The sequence below is a fragment of the Ceratosolen solmsi genome, unplaced genomic scaffold (assembly GCF_000503995.2).
Source record: "Ceratosolen solmsi marchali unplaced genomic scaffold, CerSol_1.0 scaffold13, whole genome shotgun sequence".
Classification (NCBI taxonomy): domain Eukaryota; kingdom Metazoa; phylum Arthropoda; class Insecta; order Hymenoptera; family Agaonidae; genus Ceratosolen; species Ceratosolen solmsi.
Genome location: NW_011948418.1, coordinates 5867414 through 5894801, shown reverse-complemented (window position 1 = coordinate 5894801; position 27388 = coordinate 5867414). Strand labels below are relative to the sequence as shown.

Sequence of the window (27388 nt, the reverse complement as noted above, 5' to 3'; positions counted from 1 at the left end):
TTTGAATGAAATATATCGTTGTAGACTGAAATATTTAATTGCGATTATGATTTATTTATGGGACCAATCAATTTGTTACGCATTATTAAATAAAAGTTGTACACAATTAAAATGAAATAAATCAACATTTGTGATACATTTATTTATCGATGAATAATAAACGTGAATATTTTTATTTAATGATTATATTAGTAATTTAATAAAATTATAATTTATATTTAATGAATCTCTTATGATATAATTTATACTAGAATGAATCCTTTCCTTTCGAATTAATGATTTAATTTATAACTGTAATTTGTGTATATTATATAATTGTATATTATATCACATATATAGGGGATAAAAATTAAAACAAAGTTTCCACTTTGATAATATTTTGCATAAAAAATGTAGAAAATATATGTGGAATGACTTGATATGAATCTCAAAAATTGATATGAATGTATGCGCGCGTGAATGTTCAATATACTATTTACAAATTTATTTACTCTTAATTATTTTCATAATTATATTGTACTTAATAATATAATTTATAAGTCTTAAATTCAATATTTCCACTGAATTCCTTTTTTTTTATTTCTACGGAATCAGTTTCGTATTACTCTATGGTAATAAATTTAAAGAGTCTACAAATAAATTTTACACTAATCGTTACTTTATATTTTAAAAACTTGGAAAGTATGAAAATACGAATTCCTTTTTAAAGCACAGTGATTAGGATGTTAGTCGATAAGAAAGAACTCTTCGTTTCATAGGACATTTTGTGTTCTATCTAATAAATAAAATGTAAAAAAAAATGCCATAATTATATTACGTAGTTAGATTATTATATTGAGCATTAAGTCACTCAAATCCTCAGATATCTTATGCAATATACGAACTGAATAAACAAAGCATCAAACAATGTATTTGAAATTAACTACTTAATTATAAAGCAGAATGCCTACCTACACATTCTTTCTAATCATAAAATTAGCAATGCTCCCGGTGAAAACCGACGTTCCTCAAGGCGTGTCCAGGCTTTGTCCCGGTGCCCGACGTTCCTTCTTCTGCAGGATGAAACGGAAAGTCAATACGCGATGTGCCGAGTCGCAAATCAAGGAGGAAGCGGACACGACGACTGGTTGTCACAGGAGAAAAAAGCAACAAAATCATGGTGAGCTTACGGCTTAAAGTCATTCCGTATATTATGAACGGCTTAAGCTAAATTAATGCGAGCGAATTTTCTTTGGTGGTCTCTTGCAATCAATAATCGTAATATTAATGGAAATATTAGCAACAGAGGAAGTTTGAATAATTGACGGATAAATCGTGCATGTAATTAATAATGGGCGTAAAATGTTGAAACGCTAATAAACATTTAAAAGAGCTTAACTTTCAAGTAATATATTTAGAAATGAATAGAAATTAATCCATCAATATTGAAGCAAAAATACAAGCATTTGTTACAATAAGAACGTAAAATAATATCATAATTACATAATTATTATATGGATAATTATATATATATATATATATATATATATATATATATATATATATATATATAGATAATACATTATACCTCGAAATAATTTCAAATAATATTATTATATATAAAATTACTAGAGACTAAATAATATCGTTTTACGTATATTATTTGTATATTGATATTAATGTAAATATTATATGAAATTATATACCAACGATAAATATAATTGTATGTGTTAATTTTAACTCCATTATTTCTTTGTCAATAAATTATCAATATATTTAAAAATAAAACTTTCCATTGATCGAGAATCACTATAATTTTGAAGTATCAAGGTGCCGTAAGATTTTAAGCCAGTTACATCGATCTTAGCTAGCAATGAAAGAAGAAAGAGAGAGAGAGAGAGAGAAAGAGAGAGAGGGGGGGGTACTTATTCCTTCTCTGCAATGCTTCAAAGCGCATATTTAATTCATACTTATTCATTATTAAAAATTACTACCGTCACTTTTTCAAAATCTATCAAATCATAGCTTTTTAAACACAATCACACTAATATGAAAATGGAAACGATAGAATTTTATATAAAAAAATCGAATTAAATTCTCGAATTAAAGACATTCATAATATTACGCGAAAACAGTCAATTTCTGGAAAAAGTATTTTATAATGAAAAAAAAAAAAAGAAATAGCACATTTTTATATTGTACAATTTTATAAAATTAGAAATAAAAAATAAAAAATAAAGGTTAACAAAAGAGAATCCTCGTTGAAGCTAGATAAATGAATAAGTAAATATTAATAAAAAATCTTATAGGTGATGCGAAAATTATATGCATAAAAATTAATATAAATATTTTAATTTAAGCAATTCGCTAATTCGATATTTTAACGTACACGATTCAGAAAATCCCAGATGTTTATTTCGATGTCATTAAAATTCAAGGACCCGACTTTTAACAATCATCCTGGAAAATCGATGCGATGAATAGACGAAGCAAAAGTATATAAAAGCAAATAAGTCTACTGAAAAGGTTGTTATTCGTATTTTCGGCGAGGGTGAACAAAATTACCTTTCTTATGACAAAGAGTTTCTTCCAAGTAAAAAAAAGTTTTAGTGCATAAAATTTTATGTTTTTATTAATTATCATTCATTGGCATTGAATATCATTTATGATTTACAACTTTTTCTTACGTGTCGATTAAAATATCTTTCCGACAGACAAGTATTTTTCATTAAAATTAACATTACATATTATTGTTATGTATAAATAATTCAATATTAAGGATTTAATATTTAATATTTAATATTCAATTATTATTAATAAATATTTATAAATATTTATGTGCTCGTAACTTTACGGAAGATATTTTTTTAAACAATATTCTTTTGGGAATAGCTTAACCATTTTTAAAAAATTCATAAAAACACAATATTTTTTATTACAAATTGTAACTTTTCATATTAAATATGAATGTGACCGAGAAAGGTAGTAAAAGTGTATTATCGATCAAATAAAGAGAGATGAAAATGATTTTAGATTTAAAGTAAAAATATGGCTTTAAAAGTGCGTATTTGTATAATTAATAATAGAATTTTGCAGATATCAATAATCATATTAATTATAAAAATCTTAACATACGTCGATCGATTACTGGCTCATACCTTTTAATTTTACGCTTAATTACCAATGATGATATCTTGATTGATAATACACATTTAACGCGTTATTGAAGTCCACCGAACCATGCATTAATTTCAAAATTAAATTTATAATTTACTAACGACGGTTTTGGATTTAGAATGATCGAACATAAGAAAAAAACTGACTTTCTTAAGAATCTTTTTATATTAACATGTAGATATAAGTATTACGTTAGTAATTTATAGATTATTACGTTCGAAAATTCTAAATATTAAAGGAACTTAATGAACTCAAAATACAAGCTCATGTATTTGTATATCAAAAGAAACGATTAATTTTTATTATTTTCATAAATACAGTTATCTATATTTAGCTTATTCAAACCAGTTATTTCTATTAAATTATGTTGCATGAGAAAATTTGCTATTACACATGTTTTTAACGTTATGTGATTACTAAACTGCAAATCTTATGCATTTCATCGAGTTCTATAATTTCTCTAAGTGCAAATCATTATACGTACGATAATTCTTTTTTTTTTTTTTTTTTTTTTTTTTTTTTTTTTTTTTTTTTTTAAATCATAATCTAGTATTTTACACACTCATAATAATAATAAATATTCTATATTATTATATTACGTTTATATTTCTACCATATTTATTATTCGATTAATTTTTTTTTTTTTGTTTATTATATTACACATCTAATATTATATAACATCTAAAATGTTTATTATAGCAGCTTCTTTACAAATTGTACTTAAAACATAATTATTGAAAAATCTAAATATCGCAAATAAAAGTACGAATGATTTGAAAAATTATTTCAATCGTATTTCATGGTTGAATAAAACAAATAGAACCGTTTTGCAAATTTTTCTTAAAAGTATAACACAGGTAAACATATTATACGCTCATTTTAAAAATTATGATTGAATAGCTATTTAGTCGTAATGACGCCTAGAGCCGATAATTATCATAATACATTTAACATACTTTTAAAATTCTAATTGTTGTTAATTTTTCAAATTATAATATTGAATTCTAGTATATTCCTCGTTTTAAATTGTAATAGCTTCTGACGTTTCAAAATTGAAGGAAAGTAAATAAAAAAATATTGCAATCATAGTACTAATATGGAGTTAATGTTTGGTATTATTTATAATTAATTTTATTCTGTGCATTTACATTTCTTTATTAGATAAAAAAGAAATCGCTAATATTAAACTAATGTCAATGTCGCACGAGAAAAGCTTGGCCAGAGGCATTTAAGCAATTTTGTTCTTTGCGCCCTCAGACTGGAAGTATTGCGTAATTCAGTGCACGGGTTACCTCAAGTCCTGGGCCCCAGCAAAAATCGGCCTTGAAGAGCAGGAGACAGATGTCGACGACGAGGCCTGCAACCTCTCGTGCCTCGTAGCTGTCGGTAGAGTGCAGGTACCCTTCGTTGCCCCGTCCTCGACACCTCGGCGACTGAGACTCCGGACCATCGAGTTTGTCTCACGCCACGCCATGGACGGCAAGTTCCTCTTCGTAGACCAAAGGTAAGTTGCCTTTCGAGCTCATCTTTATTTCATTATAATATAGGACTTGTTAGCACACTGTTCTATATAGATATTAGAGGGTAATAATAGAATGAACGAAACTGCAATGTTCCTGTCCAGATCATGTTCGTCAAATTATAGTAAAATTCATATTCTGCTGGCGTAGAAATTTCTTGACTCATTTTATCAAGGCGAAGAAGAAATGAGTGATAAAAATTATCGACTAAATAAGAGGTCATGCAATGGCAAATTTCATCATGGTATATCATAGAACGATTTTAAATAATCCAAAAGCCTGAATGTGAATTATGAAGAATAGGTGCTCTAAACCTGTATTTTATTAAATCGTTATTTTATTAAATATTGCGTTACAAACAATTAAGTCATAATTAATTTAAGTATTAAAAAGATAAACTTCTTGTATTTGGAGTTTAAGATTAAATTCAGCAAAACTATCGATAACATTGAGGTTTTGTACATACACAATACGCAATTGTGATAACGAAGTTTCATTATTTGACAAAAGTTTTAGTTTCTTAAAAAATCAAAACTAAGAAGAATTGACATTAAAATAAGTTTTTATTTTTTTACGTTTTATGATTAATTATTAAACGTTTAAGTGTCTTAAAAAATTATTATTTTACTTTTGTTTCAATAAACTTTTGATTTTTATATTCTAATATCGTATTACTTTTCAACTTAATTTAAAAAATTAGAATTTCATTAGACGATAATATATATATATATATATATATATATATATAGATTAAAAATTGTTTTTTCAAATAATACTGTATTTTATTATTTTATATTTTATTAAAATGTTTGTCTTTGAACATAAATTGATTTAATTTAAAATGAAAAATACATGCTAATAATATTGATTTTCATTCCACCAAATTTATCAGAGCCACATCGGTTTTGGGATTTCTTCCTCAAGAATTATTAGGAACCAGTATGTACGAATATTATCATCACGATGATATTCCACATCTGGCGGAATCACATAAGACAGCACTTCAATCATCCGAACGTGTCACAACTCAGGTATATTTTGTATATATACATACATAGAGGCAGAATATTAGAATACTTTAGACATTGAACTTAAATTTCCTAGGTATATAGGTTTCGAAGTAAAGCTGCTGGTTTCGTTAAATTTTGCTCAGAATGGAAATCATTTAAGAACCCCTGGACCAAGGATATTGAATACCTCATAGCTAAAAATTCGGCTGTCTTGTAAGTAATGAAAATAAAAAAAAATCCCAATTGATTAAAATTTGCATGAATGTTGATAAATTCATCATAATTATTCGTAACAAATAAACATTACATTGTATCAAATAATTTTCATAAAAATCGTTTTGTAAAAAATATTTGTCTCAGTTCGGACACACGACAAGTGGAAAGCAGCGCAAGCCGATCTGAAGGAGGTAGTGTTCAAGAAAACTATGACTACTTCACGCAAAGTAATATACAATAATTGCATAAATGTTTTAAAATTGAAAACTAATATATATTTGTTAAAATTTTAGAAATACAATGTTGATTGAATTGTTAAGATGTAATAAGTTTCGTGTACATTAAACAAACATTACTTATTTTAAATGCACAGTCAAATGTCATTTATCTTGTGTTAATTTTTTCAATTTCTAAATATTGATGAGATTAGGATTGCGATGATATAATTATTATTGTAAAAATAAATTATTTAAACAATAACGTTTATCTACTTTTTATTGCTTTTAAATATAATTGCTACTTTTTTGTCAAAAAGTATTAGATTTTAAGAATGTGTAATAAATTTATTAACTTGGTTTGTTATTAATTTCTTACTTTAATTATTCATCCGACCCTATGAATAATGACAACGAATTTATGGATGAATATTGTATTGATTGCAGGTTTTTTCTGTGTATATTATGTATGAATCATTTAAAATTCCTTGCACTCATTTATACGTAATCCTTTTCAAAAGAACAATAATTTCATTGCACAATGATTTCATAAGAAATCACGACTTACATTGTTAAATTTGTAAACGAGAGTTAGAAATTTCACTAATACTTTTAGACTTCTAATATGCATTCTTTTTCAATTTATTATTTTATATGGAAATAAATATGTACGTATCATTTATTCGAAATATTAAAATGAAATATTTTCCATGTAAAGTGCATAAATATTTACAACAACAAATGAGGTTTAGTTTTAAAAATATTGTAATTATTTTTAAAAAATTGATGATAATTAATTTTATTTTTGCTATTAAAACACTCGAAGATACAATATATTAATTTTAAAAAGTATAAGATTTTTTTAATTAATAGAAATTACATCTTTTATAGCAAAAGTTTTATTTATCTATATGGAGTATATGATATGATTCATAATATTTATATTATTGAAGTTGAAAAATAAACACATTTTACAATAAAAATTTAATCATTGCTCATGATTTATTATAAATCATATATTAAGAATTATAATAAAAAAAAATTAATTAATATATTATATTAAAATATACTATATACATAAATATAAATTAATAAATATTTAGATGAGCAGATTTTTTAATTAAACGATAATATTGCCAAGTATTTTATAATTTAACGAAAAAATCAATAAAATTTCGGAAATACCGTCGTTTTAGATTTAAATAGTCCCTTGTCACTAATAACATTAAATTTGAAAAATAAATAAGAATAAACTGATAAGGAATTATTTTGTAGGTAACGGTGAACTAGAAAGGCTAATATCGAGTCATGTGGAAGTAAGTAAGATTGGACGCCAAATAGCGGAAGAGGTTCTAGATCTTCAAAGACGAAGCGATCAAGATTCATCATCAGGTAACAGTCCAACGCCCGCGCCAGAATCTACTTTACTCAATACCGAGGTAAATAATGCAAATAATATTAAGCCCAATTGAGATAGGTAAAGCAGTGGCAATGTTTAAAAGATTTTATCAAATTGTTGTTTATCCAAAGATATAATACGACTGGGATTAGCGGGAGACTAATCGAATGTTTTTAACATTAATAATTATTCGATAACTAGTAGAAATGCGATTATGGAGAAAAAAAGCAAATTGCCAGCTTACCAACTATTAATTTCACTTGTAAAATGATATCAAGATAATTCATAACTGATAACGAACTTTTTTCTTTATTCTTTTTTCTCTTTTCTTAATAAATTTCGCATAATTTAACAATATTGCTTCCATTGCATTAATGAACGACATCGTTAAAGAGTTTTCATTAATGAATTTTTTATTCGCAAGTCCCAAATAACAACAACAGCCTCTCCGGAGCAGGCCTCCGAGGTTCACCAGCTAATAGGTAATGAGAACAGTAGTAGTAATCCCGCAACGACGTATAATCACTTGAGCAGCAATGTGCAATTAAACATTATCGCTAATGATCAAGGTACGTTTTATTCTAGTATTGATTATTTCCTTTCTAATTTAATTATTGATTGTTGATTAATTTAAACGCTATATTGATCCAGAAATTAATTAACATATTGATCATTTCATAAAATTAATTTTAGTGTATATTAAGACTGAGATGCAATTACAAGTAATAATGATAATATACATTGATCAAGAGCATACGGTAATACATATGCTGGTAATTACAAATATTCATGAATTTTTCCGTAGCGCAATGCAATATACGTCGCGAGAATCGAATTCTTTCATATTGTTAATTTCATATTGTTATTTGTTAATATTGTTCATTTGTGGCTATATATTTCGAGCAATCGTTGTTTTTGATATTTTACCATTCAAGAAGTTTGAAATAATTTCTTCTATCAAACTTTACGATTGCGAAAATTACAAAATTTACTTATAACGTCATTTATGAAATTATGATAAATTGTACGAAAATTTTTTTCTAAAAACAACACATCTATGAAGAAATTTCTCAATAATTTCATTAGCTCTGCTATTCTATAATACTGTATAATCTAACATTTATTTTTGTATATAAAGAGAAGCCCTTTCACTAATCGATCGAACATCCTAACTAAAATTACTATTACTATTTATATTACTATTATTGCATATATCATTGCAAATAGGCTGAAATGAGAGATAACCAGGCATACAGGCTGATTAATAAAAGTAAAATAAATGTCATAAACAACGATAAAAATAACATTGATTCATGAGTAAATATGTGTGTAAAGATGCCAAAATATCCAAAGGAAAACTGATTTCTTTTCCATTTCTTAGAAGCGCCTGATTCGCGAGTGTGAGCGCGTAATTGAAAAACTAGATATTCATTGTCTGGATATTCGAGAGTCGCGGTATCATTGTAATCGGTTCTTATTTCCAGAGCCGTCGGGCGAAGAGGACATGATGGAAATGATCGGTGGCACAACGATCGGGGAGTCGTCAAACCCGGTACCGAGCGACGGCAACGACGAAGCGGCAATGGCTGTGATAATGAGTCTACTGGAGGCTGACGCTGGACTCGGCGGACCCGTTGACTTTTCCGGACTGCCCTGGCCCTTGCCCTAGCGCCAACCTTCCTCATCACCGTTTCATCGCATCGATGAAGCGTACTACTCTGCGACCTTGCCAACTCTTTCGTTTCGATAGTTACTATTGGCTCTTGTATATTCTCTCTTTATTTTTCTCTCTTTTTTTTTTTTTTTTTTTTTTTTTTTTTTACTGGGTAGTTCGATTACAACTGGACAACTTTCGTTTTAACGGTTCAGATAAAAATATTCAGCACGCGAAACAATTAGGCAAAAAACAAACAAACAAACAAACAAACAAACAAACAAAGGCAAGAAGTAGTAGCTTCGATTTTTCCCTGCGTGGTTAATTTTTAAAAATACATCCGATGAAAATTTTCATGCTTATATGATTCGTACCATTAATCTATAAGTCATACTTTAATAATTGATCTCCGTAGTACTGTTTAAATACAATTGTTACGTAATGCAAGTTGCATAACATAAATTAGATTACTTTACGCCTATAATAGGACGATTGTAATAATCCCAAAATCTCCCAACACGTCTCAATTATTACGTAATATTTATTATGTCAGTTATCAATCAATAACATTACAAAGTCTTTTTTTTTCACTTAAGTAATACCTTGTTTTTACATTGGAATAACAATATTCCTTAATTTTTAAATATTTTATAAAATAACGATTATATCGATTAACTAAATTTATATAAGTAATAATTGAAGCTTGAAAGATTATAATTTTATTGTACATATTTGTAAATCGAACATTTTTATTACAAACCATCGAATAAATATGTGTGTACGGCAAGCGTTTTCAAAATTTTTTCTCAACTTATTTCGTGTATAAATTAAATTTTTTCAATCATTCGATAATTACACTTTTACAAATTGTTATTAGGATTATGAAATTAATTAAATTATCTAATTTCTAATGCATTTGAATTAATCACAAATTCACTTTGGATATAATCTCGATATTACATCATTATTATACTGCCTTGTTACTATTGTGTTATAATACAGTATTTTTCCTTAATTTTTAACATATTATGTAATAAAATTATATTATTATAACAAAGCTTTCACACACATTACTTATTAAATACTGGCGTTATTTTTTCTACAAAGAAATTTCTTAAAGGTCTTAATTTTATTTAATACTATAAGAACGTTTGTCAAAAATACAAAAATATTCATCATTAATTGATACAATTGATTCTAATTAATCAAAAATATTTGGAAATTCAAATAGATTGTTAATTAAAATTATAAATAAATGAATAATTATAGAACTCTAAAATTAATAAATCCTTTAAAACGCAATATTTTTATGTCCAAAAATAATATGATTAAAAATATATTGTTATAAGAAAGTTTTTAAAATTTCATATGCAAAATGATAATCTAACGTTCTTTATTCCGTTTCAAAATAACATTAATAATCTCTTGTCACAACATTATATATTGTTGTATATGCAAATACATATTATTTGGTCATTAAATAATATTATTCTAATACCTACTTGCTCATACGGTTTTATTTGCATCAAAATAATAATTTTAATTATTCATAATTGAAAGTTCCTTTATTGTAAAAATATATTAAACATAAAAACGTCAAATGTGAGCAAATAGTTTGCTTGTTAAGAAATCATTTTACATATATTTTTATATATCGATATTATAGATAAAAACTATTTTGCTTAAACATTATAAAAAGTTTTGTCATTATTTTGAATTTCATTATGTAAGTAAAAAGTTTTAAATATTTTCTAATTACTTTAAACATTAAAAAAATTATTTTCTGATTGTACATTCGATTTCTCAAAGCTAATATTGCTCAATCAAATTAACAATGGTACATTATACGTTATGTTACTTTATGTTGATACTGTCGGATTTAAACTACATGATTAATTCTCATAATCATAAAATGATTCTCATAATCATAAAATGATTCTCATCAAATACATTTTCTTTATACAATAAAATATAATATTGAATAGTTTCGTTCGATATTTAAGCAAATGTGCCATTGGCAGTTTAGTCTAATTGTTCACAATTGTTTAAACTCATAGACTGAAATTTGTAATGCTCATGATTTGCCGAAAATGATAAAATATATAGACTAGGCAATAGTTGTTGTAAAAAATTGCTTAACAAACCAAACGTTTATATATACAGTAATGCAGTATATATATATATATTTCGTCGTAGTAAATACTGTATAAATTATGAAATTTTAATAAATATTTGTCAACGTTGGTGTTGTAATATCTACACGTAAAAACTTTTTAATGTTATGTATATATTATATATACATCTATGAACACACAATGTGCGTAAAAACTCTGCCGTAATGTATATATTATATATACATATATAAGCACACAATATGTGCAAAAACTACGTGTACCTAATTAAATTATAAGAATAATAATTATTATGTGGAGGCAGTTTCTAATCGAAAAATGTGCATATTCGTATGCTTTTATCTTAATTTACAAAAAAATAGGAATAAAAAAATAGTTAAATTTAAGTAAATAAATGTTTTCTTGAGCGATTTTAGTAAAAGAAGAAAAAAACTATGAGGTATTGATCTAAGTATACATTTACAAATCATAAAATATATTACAATGTATTTGAATATATTTTATTACATTAATATTTATTACATTATGTATAAAGTATATAGTAAACAAAAAATTATATATAAAAACATATAATTTAAATATTCTGTCCTGTGGTATAGTTGTATATATAATTGGAATAATACATAATTTATGTGATTATATGTAACTCACAATTATTTTAGCTTTTATGAAACATAATTTCTTATTAACTAATTAAAATGATAATTTACAGATACATTTAGTACTTTGTTTCTTCAAATGCGTACTTATAAAAATTAATTATAATTAATATATTAAAGAAAATTATAGGACTACTTTTTAAAATTTGGCATATGTTACCATAATAAACAAGACGACAAATACGTCTTTAAAGAATTTTATTTATGTTTGTAAGAATTATAAAAATGGAGAAACAAGTATCTTTAACAAGTTTAATGAAATTATTTGTTTTTCTATTTAATAATAAATAACTTTTATACATATTCAATTATAATAAATAAGAAAAAAATAAAGAAGAAACTAAATTTTACAATAGGCGTTTTAAATGTTCTTTAATGCATGAAAAAATAATTAATCGTGTAATATTGTTTTTGTATTATTGTACATGTATGTATAAATGTGTTTATATTGTGATTATGTAATTGTTGAAATACATAATTATTGTATTTCTTATATGACATAAATTCAAATTGTACCAAAGGCAAAATAGTAAAAAGAATATTTAAAAAGATTTGTAGCAATTTAAAAATATATTACTTATTAAAGCTATAAAAATAAGTAAAATATTTTCATTTATTTAGCTATTCTTCCGTGTAAAAATATATTAAACAATTTGTTTTGTTTGTATGTATATTCGTTTATTTAATATAGTATTTAATTTTGAAGATGTATAATAGATATTAATTGTGAATATAATTATATAAAAAAATATAATTAGTGATTCAAGTTTATTAAAATTATTTTAAATTACTGAATTTAATTGAATTTATTAAATTTTAAAATCCACACACAAATAATATTGCACGAATATTGTGAATTTACGTACTAAAAATACATTCCTATTAAAAACTTTCTTTGTGTAAGCTTATGAATTAAAATACAATTATCAGTGGTAAATTATTTTTTTACATTAATATTTTAATAGACCATTAATTAAAAAATTAGAAATATTATTAGCTAACAAAGGTAAATTTTAGCTCTATGTACATAAAACAGGTTTCTTGTATATTGAAAAAAAAAAAATAAATCATTTTTATTATTAGTTACTATTTTCTTTATTGTATTTTTGGCACTTGCAAGTTAATTTTCATGAGCTTGAAGTTAAATTCCTTTTCAAACCTTAAAAATAGAATGTAAATTGTTTTTAAATAAAATTCTAATAGCTTTATATTTTACATTACTATCACGTTTTTCACGATTATTAATCAAGCTGAGATCAACATCATTTTGATTTGTTACAATCTCGATTAAACCTTTCATTTAATTTTTTGTATCTTCACTATTCAATGTTGTCTGGTTTGTTTCTTTTTTTTTTTTTTTTTTTTTTTTTTTTTTTTTTTTTTTTTTTTTTTTTTTTTTTTTTTTTTTTTTTAACAAATTGACATATTATTTCTTTATTTTCTGATTGAAAATATATTATGTAACAATATCTTTTTCCTTTGTAGTTATCGTTTTTACAAAGTACTTGCCCTTAACTTCTCTTTCTTTATCTGCTTCAATTGTAACTAATAGTGGATCAATTCAGATTATTCATTTAATTCTGATGATTTATGTTTTTTTTTATGTTTCTTTTGTTTAGATACTTTGAATTCTGAACTATTTTCTATATTATCTGTTGTTTCAAGTTGAACAAAAGATTTTATAGAGGACTTATGCATACGTTTATCTTCTGTATCCATAAGGTTATCATCATTTTCCAATGATATTTTTTTCTTCTTTGACTGTTTTTTTTTCTCTATAAATTCTACATTATTACATTTATTTATGTCTAAATTGTTTGAAACATCATTATTCACATATTTTTTAAGGGTTTCCCCATCTTCGGTATCCACAGATATTTTGTCATTTGTCCTCTTTTTCTTTTTCAATGGTTTATTTAGTATTTTACATTCTATACTATTAAACTCGTTTGATTCTATGTTATCTAACATATTCTTCTTTAATGATTTTTTATATATTCTTTCATCTTCAACATCATTGGTTACACTGTGATTTCTTTTTTTCTTTTTTGATTGTTTATTAGAATCTTTACATTTTAAATTATTCAAGTCATTCGAATCTAAATTGTCAGACAAATTATAACTTGAAGATTTTTTATTTATTCTTGCCTCGTCAATATCATTTTCCTCGCTCCTTTCGCGTTTCTTTTTTCGTTTTTTCGACGAAATTGGATACAATTGCATATTTGATTCTGAATTTTCTATTAATTTGTCCGAAGAATTCTGGAATAATTTATTTTCTTCATCCTCCCTATTATTTAATGTGTCTTTTGTAATAGAATTTCTTTTCCGTTTTGTTGAATGAGCTTTTGATATTTCTTCCTCGGATTTTATATTACTTTCAACAGATTTTAAATTTTCCATTAAAAATTCATTCTGTTCTTCGTTTTCTGTATCAAGTCTTTTCTTTCGCTTTTTACGTTTCTGTTCCAATAATTCTGATTCTAATTCACAAATAGATGAAGATTTTCTTTTTCTTTTCTTTGGTGAAATTTTAATTGGTTCTTCAATATAATGAAACTCTTGCTTTAATTTTTTAGCAGATTTCTTTTCAGAATCACTTAATAAATTAACCTCTGTATCAGAATAATTAAAAATTATTTTTTTATTTTTCATTTTCGACTTATTTTTAACAGCTCTGCATTCTTCTTTAATATTCCCATTGTTACTTTTATTATATTCAGATTCATAAGTAGATGCAATTTGCTCGTCAAATGGTTGACAGCCATTCAAATATTCTCTAAAGTTTAAATTTATTTATATCATTTATAATCGTTAATCATATAATAAACTACAATAATCATTTTTATTTTAAATGCAATATACTTACTCTTTATTTAATGAACCACGAATATATGGAAGCCTTGTTGTATAATCTATTTTATCAAGTGTAAATCTTATTTCTTGGCCAACTTTTACTTTATTACCAGGCCAATCTTCCTCATTTTCAGTATCGTCAGGTTTAGGTAAAGAAACATTAAAAGCTTTATGAACTAAAATACCTATATGTTTTGTACCTTTCTTATTTACAAAACCTAGAACAGCATAATAAAATTATAATCGTGCATTTTATTTAGTGCAAAACTATAAACAGTTATAACAATATTTGATTTTATAAATAATATAGTTATTATAAATAAATTTATATATAAATAGATGAACTCTTATTTTTATGAATAATAACTTTTATATTCTTTATACTATCATTCTGTTTAAATTTAATTAGAATTAAAAAATAAAGTGCCGAATTAATATAATTTTTAATATTTTATTTTACAAAAATATAAAAAAATATTGATTTAAAATTAATTTAAACCTTTTAAACTTCGTCCTATCTCTGGTTTAAAAACATAAAAATCTGCTTCAATATCTATATGTACAAAACATGTATCATATAATATATCTCCTAAAGGAGATAAAATTTTTGGATTCTTGTAAGCTAATAATAAGCCGTTCAATCTGAAAGTGAAATTAATGTTTTTATCTATTTTATAACAAATGTTAATATTATAAAGGGAAATAGATATCAAAGTAACAATGTTCTCAATATTTCAAATAAATTAGAATTTTTATTTTTACTTACTCCGAGTCATAAAAATTGAGACTGGCGTTAAGAATTTCTCGAAGGGCTTCGTTCAAGTTGGTTAAATGAAAAGGATGGAGTCCCAAATGCTTTTGAACTTTTTCTAAATAAACACAAGAATCCACGTCCTCTAATAAACCTCTTAATTCCAAATTTGTCCATTGTATACCAGTTATTGTTTTAAACCCCATTTCAAATTTAATTAGTAAAAAAAAAAACTATAAAATAAGTTTCGCCGCTAATAATTCCTAATGTTAAGGTTATGTACCAGAGAAACCAAACATACTACACGTGTGAATTCATGATACTTGTAATATACATAATAACTTATTAAAGAATCATTAAATTTTAATATAATTAAACTTTTTGAACCTTCTGTTTTATAAACTACATATATCTCAAATTAAAATTTTACTTTCTATACCTGATAGACTACATCTTTATAAACACGTTTACTCTTATAGTACTATCTTTGTCTTAAAAATAAAATAAAAAAAAAAAAAAAAATCAGGAAAGTAAATAAAGGAAATTTAAACATTAATTGTTATCATGATGCACGTAAATGATTATCATATGCCTTTGAATAAGCAAATATTAGATCGCATGTATTAAATATTTACACTAATACTTTTATTATTTAATATATTACGTTCAATTTTCTAATGATATACACAAACGCTCCAAAATATCAAATAGTCATTTGTATAGAATTGTAAATAAATATATATATATATATATATATATATATATATATATATATATTTGCACAAGTGGCTAGGTGTGGGTGTGTGTGTTGTGCGCCTGTGAATTTTCGATTTCGACCACTATGATTTATTTAATTAACATTGAAATAATTATTAATTAAAAATTTATTTCATTTCATAATTAATTTTTATATTAATCATTAATAATTAATATTTAGTTTAATAATTAAACGTTTATTAACTTGAAATCAACGCTTAGATTTCTTTAAAATAAAAGTAACTGACAAATTGAATTTTAATATTAATACTAATATATCTGAATTTCAGATTGTTGGAACTCTCTAGTAAAAAATCATTTTCTAAGTAATGTGACAATAACATAAGCATATTTCATTTCAACGAACTTAAATATATAGTATTCATTTTCATCTTATCTATAATCGAAATTATAAAGCTACATGGACATTACAACTAACAATAATGAAAATATCAACAACAATAACAGCAACGATAACAATACCAGCAACAACAATAGCAATACCTATTACATCAGACCTTTTTGAAAAGATTCGAAACGATATTATAGATAAAATATTGTTGATCTATATGATTTGTTGATATTTGTTTCAAACATTAAAATGAAGTTGATTTATAGAATTTATAACTTGAAGCGAAAGCGAATGTATATAGAATACTCTATCATTGTATAAATATGCATATTTTTGTTTAATAAATTAAATAAACATTTTTGGAGTCGTATTTCTAGCATAATGTAATCTATGTATTATTTTATTTATTTACTATTTTATTTAGCTATTAAGCATTTATTTTTCATAAAATATATTTTAAGTGGTTATCATATACCTGTGTGCCGTCCGTATGAAGAGAATAGACCTTTAGGTGGATGCATTGACACAATTGCGGTTTATAATTTTGGGTATTTGAAGCTATCAGCAGTATTTCAATGAATTTAGCAGCCTCAAGATTTTTTGAATTCTACCTGATCAGGAAAGCTTGAACAATTCTAGAGAAAAAAAGAAAAAGATGAAATTCACCTAGTACGCACATCGTAAAATATTTGACAATTTGATGCATCAAATCATCGCCACACTCATAATACGTATAATAATAATAAACCAATTGCAAACATTACTATAAACAAATTAGTATTACTGTATGTAACATTTACTATGTAGTTGTTTTTGTTTTATCAGTGACTTTTCTAAATGCTTTATAATGAAGGATGAACGATTATTAAAAATTAAGCATTATAACTAATATTAATCAAAATTGAGAAACCTATTTTATATTTTCTTATTAATTTTTTAAAAAAATATTTATTAATTGCATTTTATCACATTCTTAACCACATTCAATATATATATATATATATATATATATATATATATATATATTAAAATATAACTTTTCAAAAATACTTAACATTGTCAATAATGCTAAGCACATAAAGTACAAAAAAATAGCGAGAAAATTTAAATCAATTTGCTATTTTTCAGAAAATAACGATCTTTAGAAAAGCATTTTTAATTTTATATGGAGTTACCTGCGAAGCTTATTGTTAGACAGTTTGAAAATTTACCTGAAATAGGTGCGGTACAACATCTCCGCACATATATTTATCTCATACCTAGTATATACTTGATAAAGCTTGAAACCTAAAGCACATCAAATTATTCATATAATAATCACTATTTCAAATTGATATGTTAGGCTTGTCAATTGTTAAGTGAACATCAATCTATGTTATGATAATGAACCCTTTTTTATTTTAATCAAATAGTCCTATATAGACACAGAATATATATATATATATATATATATTGTTTATGCGAATGTAAAAATGGGAGATTGTACTTTATATTATGATGTATATGTTAAATATAAATGCAGGAATTTTTAAATGTATTGTTAAGGTATATCATAATGTGAGTTTTAATGTTGAGCTACGGTAAGGTGATCGGCGCACGAGTAATAAAATAAATGCACCTAGTTATAAATTTGTCCTAAAAAGAAGGGAAATTCGGAATATATATAGCCGAATTTGCTACGATTTAGCCAAGATCTCAAGGCTCGTACCTGATAGCCATCTAACTTAATCCTCGTCTATTTATTAATGACGGCATAGCAATGACCACATATAAATACTCAACATGCAAATGATCCATCCGAGAAATGGTCAGTGTATCGGCAAAGAAAGGATACTTACCTGTTCACCTAGGTACAGAAGAAAGAGAGATGGATCTTTTGAACAGTCTATAAGGCGATAATTTTCTCGACACTTTAGCTTCGTCTACCGACCGAGACGGCATTTGTCCGAATAAAGTTTTCCTTTTCATTAGTCTCAATTAATTTATTCGCTATTGTATTTAAAAACCTTTAAAAATTATAATTTCACTTTCTTTGGGTGCGAACTCCAATATTTCATTTCCGCTGAATCTGACATATTAGTGGAGCAGAAAATGTGGTCGATAAAATGACGAATACCGCCTTTAAGTAACGAGTTTATACTCTTATTGAAGTTGCTATTCAATGATTATTAGTTGGGTCGGGTTGCGTTCGTTTAGCTACTTTGCTTTATTTAGTCTCCTTGTCTGCATGTTTTCTTTACATTATTTTATTTAAAAATGCGCTTGGACAATGTTAAAAACTCAAATACATCGAAGAAAGAAATTAATAAATATAATATTAAGAAATCGGTCATAGGAGTAAAATGACAGGGAGTGGCTCGCATCTAAATTCAAAGGTATTGTAATTGCATTTTGTTTTTTTTCTTTTTATTTTTTTAAAAGAAAGAACTGTGATGATCCTATAGTATTTACAAATGCCAAAAATAAACGAATATAATATTTTTGAAGTCTTTTGTTTCAATAGTTGCGTTTATAAAGATTTACTGGGTTAACTTACAAAATTAATAGATACATGTTTTATAAAATTCAAAATTATTTATGCAAACCTTAATTTTATACGCTTTAGCTATTGCGAGTTTGCATTATTGGCTTTTATAGGTCCATTGATCAACATATGGTTTCTGCCATGCAAGGTACAATAATTACTAAGGCAGTAACAAGTGTTCATTCTCAAACTTCCACCATTCAAAACAATTTTCAAAGTAAATATTATTTAAGTCTTTGTATTATAGTTTTAGTTTATGAAAGAAATATATCATTAATCATTTGGAACTTGATTATTCAGATGAATAATAACATTTGATTGGATTATAGATGGATTAGTAGATGATTTCATCTAGTCGGTGATGAAAAATTCAATTAACAATATATTTGTATTTTTAGGTGACGCTGTACAAGACTTGTCAATAAATGATTATTTGAAGTCGGAATCGTGCTTAATAACAATGCACAAATCTAATGTAATCTCAATGCAACACGATCAAGATTGTTGTTCTTGGTTGTCCGATTTTAATAAAGCTATTTGTCAATTGACTGCCTGCACAGATTATCAACGTTTCAAACAACTTCTCATAATTTATGCAAAGTACTATCTGTTTGGCTTTATTTGAAATTAAAAATTTTAAATTTACTCCTCTATTAAATACAATTGTATTTTTACAGAAATGTAAGCAACGATGCAGCTGCATGGAATTCAAAGCTCTCTAAGTTGGCTGCATTAAAAAAACATATAAGCAATAGTCTTTTGTACTATCATTTTCATTGGTATGATTGTAAAGAGGTACGTATGATATAACAATCGATTAAATTTAGTTTAGAAAATTAAATTAAAATTAATTTGAATTTACATACATAATATTATTTCAGAGAGTTAGCGATCATTACTTTTATTTGCAAAGCATGTCAGATATTTTATTAATATATGTAAATTTGGAGTTGAGATTTTTCAAAAAAAGTTCAGCTTCGGTAAATAAATTCACAAATATGTTGCTCAATATACTTTATATATATTTAGGTAATTATAACGACAAGACAACATTTTAGACAAAATTTCACATATATTTATGCTTATATTATAATTAAAATTATTTATCCAGGTAATTCAGAAGAGCATATTTTTAAAGTCTTGTTGAAAAGTGAACTTGCAACCAAACATAATAATAAAATTTGCTCGCCAATTTTCGAGTAAGTTAATAAATTAATGACATTTAATGGCTTATTAAAATTCAATTAGTTCAAATTTATAAATTAATTTTATTACAGAAAATGTTTTTCTAATGCCCTTGTCAATAAGTCACAGCTAACTACCGTCACATTTGTGCGTTATGTACTTGCCTTGAAAATGTGGAAATTAATAAGCGATGATCAAGAAGAGATTAAAAAAATTAATAATTTTGCCTTGAAGATTATAGGCTCTACAATGCCTTCGTTATGTTTTGATAGCTTAGATTTTTTTCCTCAGCCCCCCAAAAAATGTATCAATAAAATAATCTGGTATTTACAAACCAAATCGTTTAATTTAACAACGACGATACAAAATTTTCTGGAGTATGAGGAAAATTTACATGGCTCGATAAGTTCAAGCGACACAAATAAAATTGAGGTAATATAATTCGCAATTTTTATTTCACATAATAAACTGCTACAATAATTTCATTTACAACGATGACTTTCTTATTGTATAGAAGAATAAAAGTTGTTTTCACTTACAAGTTAATGAAAACATTTCATTGGAAAATGTAAATAAATGTGCAAAACTGCACAATCAATATTTTAAAATGAAAAAGAAATTAGAGCCTGGTAAAATAACTTTCATTGATTTAACTGAGGAAGATGATCAAAAGAGCGAGGAAAAGACTATAAAAATTAAGCAAAATCTAGAATGGTTAAAAGTCATAAAGAAGAAAAAGAACGTTTTAAAATATTCAAAATATAATCATAAAGTAGAAATTGCTGATAGCACCGATAGCTATGAAAGTCCAGTTAATAAAGTAGCATTAATCAATTTACCAATATCTGATAACGAAGTTACCGAATCTTATAAGTTTGATATTGTAGATTCAAGTTGTGAAAGCTGTGATAATACGGGTAACGATTTATCCATTTTAAATAATTCTAACGACATGTTTGAAAATAGTGATATTACCAAAGATAAGAGAAATCCCAACATTGAGACAAACAGAATTTGCTCAATTACTAGTGATCTATTCGATGATTACATTTGTGATATGTTGATTAATTCCAGTTTATTAAACAATGTAGAATCAACTCATTTATCTGAAACGAAATTATTAGCTTCGGATTTAAGTACCGATTCTTCAAAAGAATTTGTACCCACCTTGCTTGATTTTAATTTAAATGGCATTGATTCGTTATCAAATGATTTCTCTTACTCAAACATTGAAGCTATAGATCCATGTCTTACGAGAAAAAATTTTAAAGAGACATGCACGTCAAGTGAAAGCGATAGGCCTTATAATTCATCATTTCGAAAAGATACTCTTTTAATGACATTCAGAGATAACAAAAATCAGCTTTTAACCGAATTGACTGATTTTGGATTATATGAAGTTGATGATAAGGATTCGTCAATTCTTAATGATGAAACATTGATAACATCCACTGATATATCCTCCAATCCATTTATTTTAGAATTAAATTCCGATATTGCCATAACTGATTTTTCAAAGTCATCATTGTTAGACGAATACAGTTTTATTTCTGACGGTAAAGAATATCCTTTATCGTCGATCGATATTAAGCATTGGAAAAAAAAAATATTAAAAACAAGTGGTACATCAAAGAAAGGTAAAGAGAAGATAGTATTACAGGAAAGTCTTAACGAAGATTTGGAAGGTTTCAAGATACCGCAAGAAAAAAAGAAGAATAAATTGCGACACAGAAGAAAAAGATCGGCTGCAGCATTGAAGATAAAGGAACCCCCAGCACAGAAGATGAAAATACCCGAATTGCTCATATTGGATGATGAATCTGAAAGTATTTCTTGGTTAAATGAAAGTAAATTAGAAGGTATATATGTGTTGTTAATAATTAAATCTTTTTTCTCAATTGGTAATGTACAAATATTTTTTAATGTACAAATATTATTATGTTACTTGGGTTTATTTGATAAATATTATTGATAAATGATTTTCACTTTTGGAAATATAAAAATTTGATATGAAACAATCATTACATCACTGAAGATAAAATAATGTTTGACAAACGATGGGAAAAAAAAAATGATTGGAATGTAAATTTTAACTTCGTATTTATTTATTTTTTATTTTAATACAAATAAGACGCGTGAAAGTGAAAAAATCTTTGGAAGAGCAACGAAAATGGTAGTGTATTTCTAAATTTTGTAATTATACTGAGAATATGTAATACAAAACATCATGTTAATTGTATCATTGTAGAAAAGAACGATTATTAACAGATTGCATTTATTATTAACAGATGACATACTTAGTACAACAAATGTACCGGCCAAAGAATCTAGTGACAAGTTAACTTCGAAGTTCCTAAAGCAGAAAATTTCTAGTTTTCAAAATCTTGCCGACTGTATAAAAAATAACAACGTTAATAAAATAATTACTCTATTTGATTCTGGTAGTTCAATTTGTAAGTTTTATTTGAGATAATTTGAATTCTTTAACAAATCTAAGGCTCGTATAAATTTCTTGTAAAAATCTTTTATTTGATTTTAGTGAAAAAATTGACATCCAAACAAATGAAACCATCATCCAGTCATTACTTTATTCGTTTACTCAATGAAAAAGGATTTTTATTGCGTCATTATACAGAAGATAAAGGAGAACTTGAGAGACTAGCGGGAATTACACCTGAAAAATGCGTTGCTTTACTAGAAAAAGGTTACTTAAAAATGATTATAATCACATCGTAATTATAATTTAACATCTCATAATTATGTGCCTCTTTGCAGATGTTGTGCCAGAATCACTTTATTTTCAAGTAAACTATGATTTTTCACAAGCTAATCTTCTAATTTTTTTCATCAATAACTTATCGTCTATCTCAAAATGGTAACTATAATCATTTAAATTTTGATTACTATATTCCCGTTTTATTATATTGCGTAATTTTTTAATAATAGGCTAAATGAAAAATGCCCCAGACTATTTATTATCCAAGAAACGACTGTGGAAATAGAAAGTATGTTTATAGCAGATTATTTAAATCTTATTCCAAAACCTTCTAAGGATTTACAATTTGATAGCAATATAAAACTCGAAGTTATTCGAGCTGAAACACATGATAAAGGTTGTCAGTTACTCGCTGAGAAACTTGGGTGGAGTGTAAGTGTTTATTGAATACCATTAACTACTTTTATTACAATAAAAATAAGACATTTACAGTTGTAAAATGTTGAAAAAAAAAAAAAAAAAAAAAATTTTATTGAGAAACTATTAATATCTATTCCAGAAGGAACTGAAGAAATATGACATGTAAATCAATGAAAGACGTACGTATAAATAAACAATAGTACAAACTTACTGATATAATGAAACACTCAGTTAAGTGTTCATTTTGTAAATATTATTAGCAATATTATGAATTTTTTATAATTTCTTTATTTATTCGCGAGATATAGATAACAAAACCATTATATAAAAAACATACATACATAAAAAAAGTAACTGAGTGCCAAGGATTATAAATACAAAAATAAATAATAGCCATAAAATAAAATAGTCATTAATACAAATATATAATTCTTGTAACTCGCGAATAATGTATTTTCCTTGAAAACTTAGGTACAAACAAGATACGCTTGATTACACTTATTTATTTATACACGTATATGATAATAAATTATAATGCAAGTTAACGATGTAGGCATTATAATTACGTATGCGTCTATATACACAGAGTATGTAAAATTTACAAACCATAAGACAGTACATACGTATGTGTACATTATTTAACTTAATCTCTCGTTCTTCCACGATCAAAAGGGGAAGCTTGTAGTCAAATTTTGAGTGCCTACAATTTTTGGGCAAACTTTTTTATAATACGAAGTTACGTATACAAGTTCTGTCAACTGATATGTTATTGTTAAAATGCATAGGCAGTTTCAACAATGTGTTTATAAGTCAGATTTTTATCATTTAGTATCTTTTTTTTTTTTTTTTTTTTTTTTTTTTTTTTTTTTTACGAGAAAAATTAATTAATTAGAAAAATTTTAGAACATTATTCTATACATTATGTTAGAATCTGCGCATGTATACATTAATAAATTGTTTCTAATTTGAAAATATCATAATTCTACAAAATGTTAAGAAAAAAATATCAACTACATTATAAAATATTAAGTTAAAAATTATTATATTTTTCTTCTCATGACTTTTACTGTAATAATACATATAATACAAATTTGCTTAAAACTTTCTACATACATATTGCATATTATATTACATATGCATATTATAATACATATTAGCATATTACATGTTTCACTTTCTTAATAATTATATTTAAATATTTTATCAATTAGTCAGCAATTGGTACCGCAGCAAAAGATAATATTTTACGTTATTTTCAATACGGCACATTAATTCATTACTATATCCATTCGAAGTACAATATTTTAATTATGATTGATCTATCACCATAATCAATTATTTTTATTGTCCGATAAATTATTTTATTAAAAAAACTTTGAATTTCATTCCGTTTTTAAAAAGATACGTATATTTTTATATGTAATTTGATAAAGTTAAAGAAAATGTCCTAAAAATTGCAGTAAAAAGTAATACAATGGATGAATTATACAATTTATGAATTGAAAATGTTTCAATTCTTGACTATGGGCTTCCAACAAAACAACGTCATCGTAGATTTTTTGTAATATTGTAGAGCACCAAGATATATTATAATGTAATTTATGAAATTCACTTAGTTTATTAAGCAGTATATCTATACTTATAAGATAATTAAATAATACGAGCGACTATTCACTCTAAGAAAAAATATAAACAACCGTTTGCAAAAAAAAAAAAAAAAACTTTTATTCATATGGCGTTGCGTACAACTTTCTTGGTACAACGATTAGTCTATCGAGGATTGCATTAGCAGCCGACAGACATTTATATTTAGGAATGGGAAAATATGCATATAAGGGATTATTATTCTAAAATTTTGAAGGATTTAGATAAAATTATAAAGCTTGTTTCAACATCATGTAAAAGTTGAGAAAGAAAATCTTGAGATAATCGGTTAAGCGTAGTCGGATTTAGACAAGAACTCGTTTCTTCTTTCTTAAGTATGTGATAAATTGCAACTTAAAAAAGATGTTAAATGTTAAAAGAAAGCTAGCTAATGGAAATTGTATGAATACGGGACATATATAGAAAGTTAGAAATTGCAATTTCCGAAGAAAGAGAAAAAAGACAATCATTCAAACAACAATAGTAGTTTCTGTTATAAAAATTTGTTAAAATTTATATTAATGATCGGTGCCTTTTCTAATAATTAGATTGTAAAAAAATATTTATAGGTCATGCAGTATAAAAGACCAGATAAATGAAGTCTTATGCGCCAGTTATTTTTGTTAATTTTCTTTGCAATTATGTAAATTTTACCTCAAAAATATTGTATATGTATTTAAATAGTTTTTACCTTTACCGTAAAAACATTATATTCATCGTTGTTAAATTTAATTATAAAAGTTTTACGATTTTTTTTATTTTTTTATATTCTTTAAAAAAAAAAAAAAAAAAAAAAAAAAAAAAAAAAAAATTAAATATTTTCGGGACTTTATATTTTACTTGAGCTGTTGATGTGTAACAGCATTAAATGTAAATAATAATAAGTCATTTGTGGTACAAAGTGAGCCTTACTTAAGGGATAATATGACTAAACTTTTCAAAAAAGTTTTTAGTTTAAATAAACCTCAAAATATATAAATATGGTCCAATCCATTAGAAGAATTTTATTTTACCATACATTATTTATAAAAAAAATATGGAGCATTTTTTCTTATTACTTAATGTATATGTTATAATCAATTAAGCCAAGATTTCATTTATGCGAAAAATATTTGTAATTTTTTTTAAAACAACAAATTTTTCAATCGTTTTAATCGTTTTAAAATTATTCTACATATTATATATGTGCTTATTGAATGTAGCATTTTAATTGCCAAACTTGCCTATGATAAATTGATGTATATGTATTATTTTTCTTTAGGGTTCTTTAGGCTGGCGTTATCCCTTTAAAAGCATTGCATTACATTTGTTGTATATGACAAAAATATTTTTTATGGATATTATCTATGAAATCATGTATTTAAATATTTATTTTTTGTAACATAAGTAACAAACTGATACGATTAAAAAAGCAGTATTTTTAAATTCGATATAAGCTTTATTTAATATATGCGTAAGCTTCGCATTGGTTAGATTTATGTATTAAATCACGTTTATAAATATTTTATTTACAAATTTATAATTCTTGATTTATAATTCGTGTAAAGTGACAATCTTATATAATTTAAAAGTATTTTGCATGCATTTATTTAAAGTTTTATAAATAAAAATGAGAAAGGCTCACTTTAATATATTATCCTTTATATTAATTTTAATTTACGAATGAACATAAAAAAAAAAGTTTAGTGCAAAAACTTATACAATATTTTTTTTAAAGCACTAATTATATTAATGCTTTATATCTTAATATGAACCACCAATATATATATATATATATATATATATATATATATATATATTTAATATAATTATCCTTCAATTGTAATGGAAAATACGGGTATATAAACACAAAATTATTTAATCATGACCTCTTCACAAAACGAATAAAATTTTCCAAAATTATATACTTATAATCATTTTATATGCTTAATCTAAATATATGTGCTTTATGTAGTTAAAATAATAAATCATTTTCAGACAATCGCCTAAATTATAAAAGATCTTTCATCTTTTTTCGTATGTACAATTTTTTGTTCATCTTATTAATTGTCGTATCCATTAATCTTCTGAGCAACATTGAATTCTCATATTTGAAGTCATTATTTATTTTTATAGAAACTCGACTCTAAACGAGTACAACTTATTAAAACTAATACTCTTTTCCGAGTGGCACTATATTATTATTTGAAAATTAACGTTTAATTATAATAAATTTACAGTTTT

General features: G+C 25.0%; 3 protein-coding genes across 5 annotated transcripts in view; 2 read left to right on the top strand and 1 right to left on the bottom strand.

Moving 5' to 3' along the window:
• LOC105360168 (protein cycle) overlaps window positions 1-9283 on the top strand; it is a 29152-nt gene extending 19869 nt beyond the window's left edge. The window contains exons 6-13 of one of the 2 annotated variants that reach the window (XM_011496983.1): window positions 980-1159; window positions 4414-4660; window positions 5569-5707; window positions 5781-5899; window positions 6047-6093; window positions 7393-7556; window positions 7941-8085; window positions 9001-9283. In XM_011496983.1, coding sequence (XP_011495285.1) covers window positions 980-1159; window positions 4414-4660; window positions 5569-5707; window positions 5781-5899; window positions 6047-6093; window positions 7393-7556; window positions 7941-8085; window positions 9001-9185 — 1226 coding nt within the window. In that variant the 3' untranslated portion in view covers window positions 9186-9283. Of the gene's footprint in view, window positions 1-979; window positions 1160-4413; window positions 4661-5568; window positions 5708-5780; window positions 5900-6046; window positions 6130-7392; window positions 7557-7940; window positions 8086-9000 lie in introns of both variants that reach the window. The other variant, XM_011496982.1, reaches the window with a different exon arrangement.
• Window positions 9284-13417: 4134 nt separating this feature from the next.
• On the bottom strand, window positions 13418-16040 carry Polr1F (RNA polymerase I subunit F). The gene is made up of 6 exons (XM_011497301.1): window positions 15584-16040; window positions 15317-15459; window positions 14831-15035; window positions 14575-14740; window positions 14421-14481; window positions 13418-13506 (listed from the first exon to the last, which is right to left on the bottom strand). Exons 1-6 carry the CDS (start codon window positions 15772-15774, stop codon window positions 13418-13420), a joined length of 855 nt encoding a protein of 284 aa, XP_011495603.1. The 5' UTR covers window positions 15775-16040.
• Window positions 16041-18240: 2200 nt separating this feature from the next.
• Window positions 18241-23835, top strand: LOC105360167 (uncharacterized). Of its 2 annotated transcripts, XM_011496981.1 has the most exons (13): window positions 18241-19051; window positions 19314-19417; window positions 19599-19800; window positions 19878-19995; window positions 20082-20229; window positions 20312-20399; window positions 20478-20817; window positions 20900-22244; window positions 22674-22838; window positions 22925-23089; window positions 23161-23260; window positions 23332-23533; window positions 23661-23835. In XM_011496981.1, the coding sequence occupies exons 2-13, from the start codon at window positions 19330-19332 to the stop codon at window positions 23685-23687; spliced, it is 2988 nt and encodes a 995-aa protein (XP_011495283.1). In that variant the 5' UTR covers window positions 18241-19051; window positions 19314-19329; the 3' UTR covers window positions 23688-23835. The 2 variants fall into 2 exon arrangements, with proteins under 2 accessions (XP_011495283.1, XP_011495282.1); XM_011496980.1 differs by lacking the exon at window positions 18241-19051 and having other exon boundaries at window positions 19221-19417.
• The last annotated feature ends 3553 nt before the right edge of the window (window positions 23836-27388 follow it).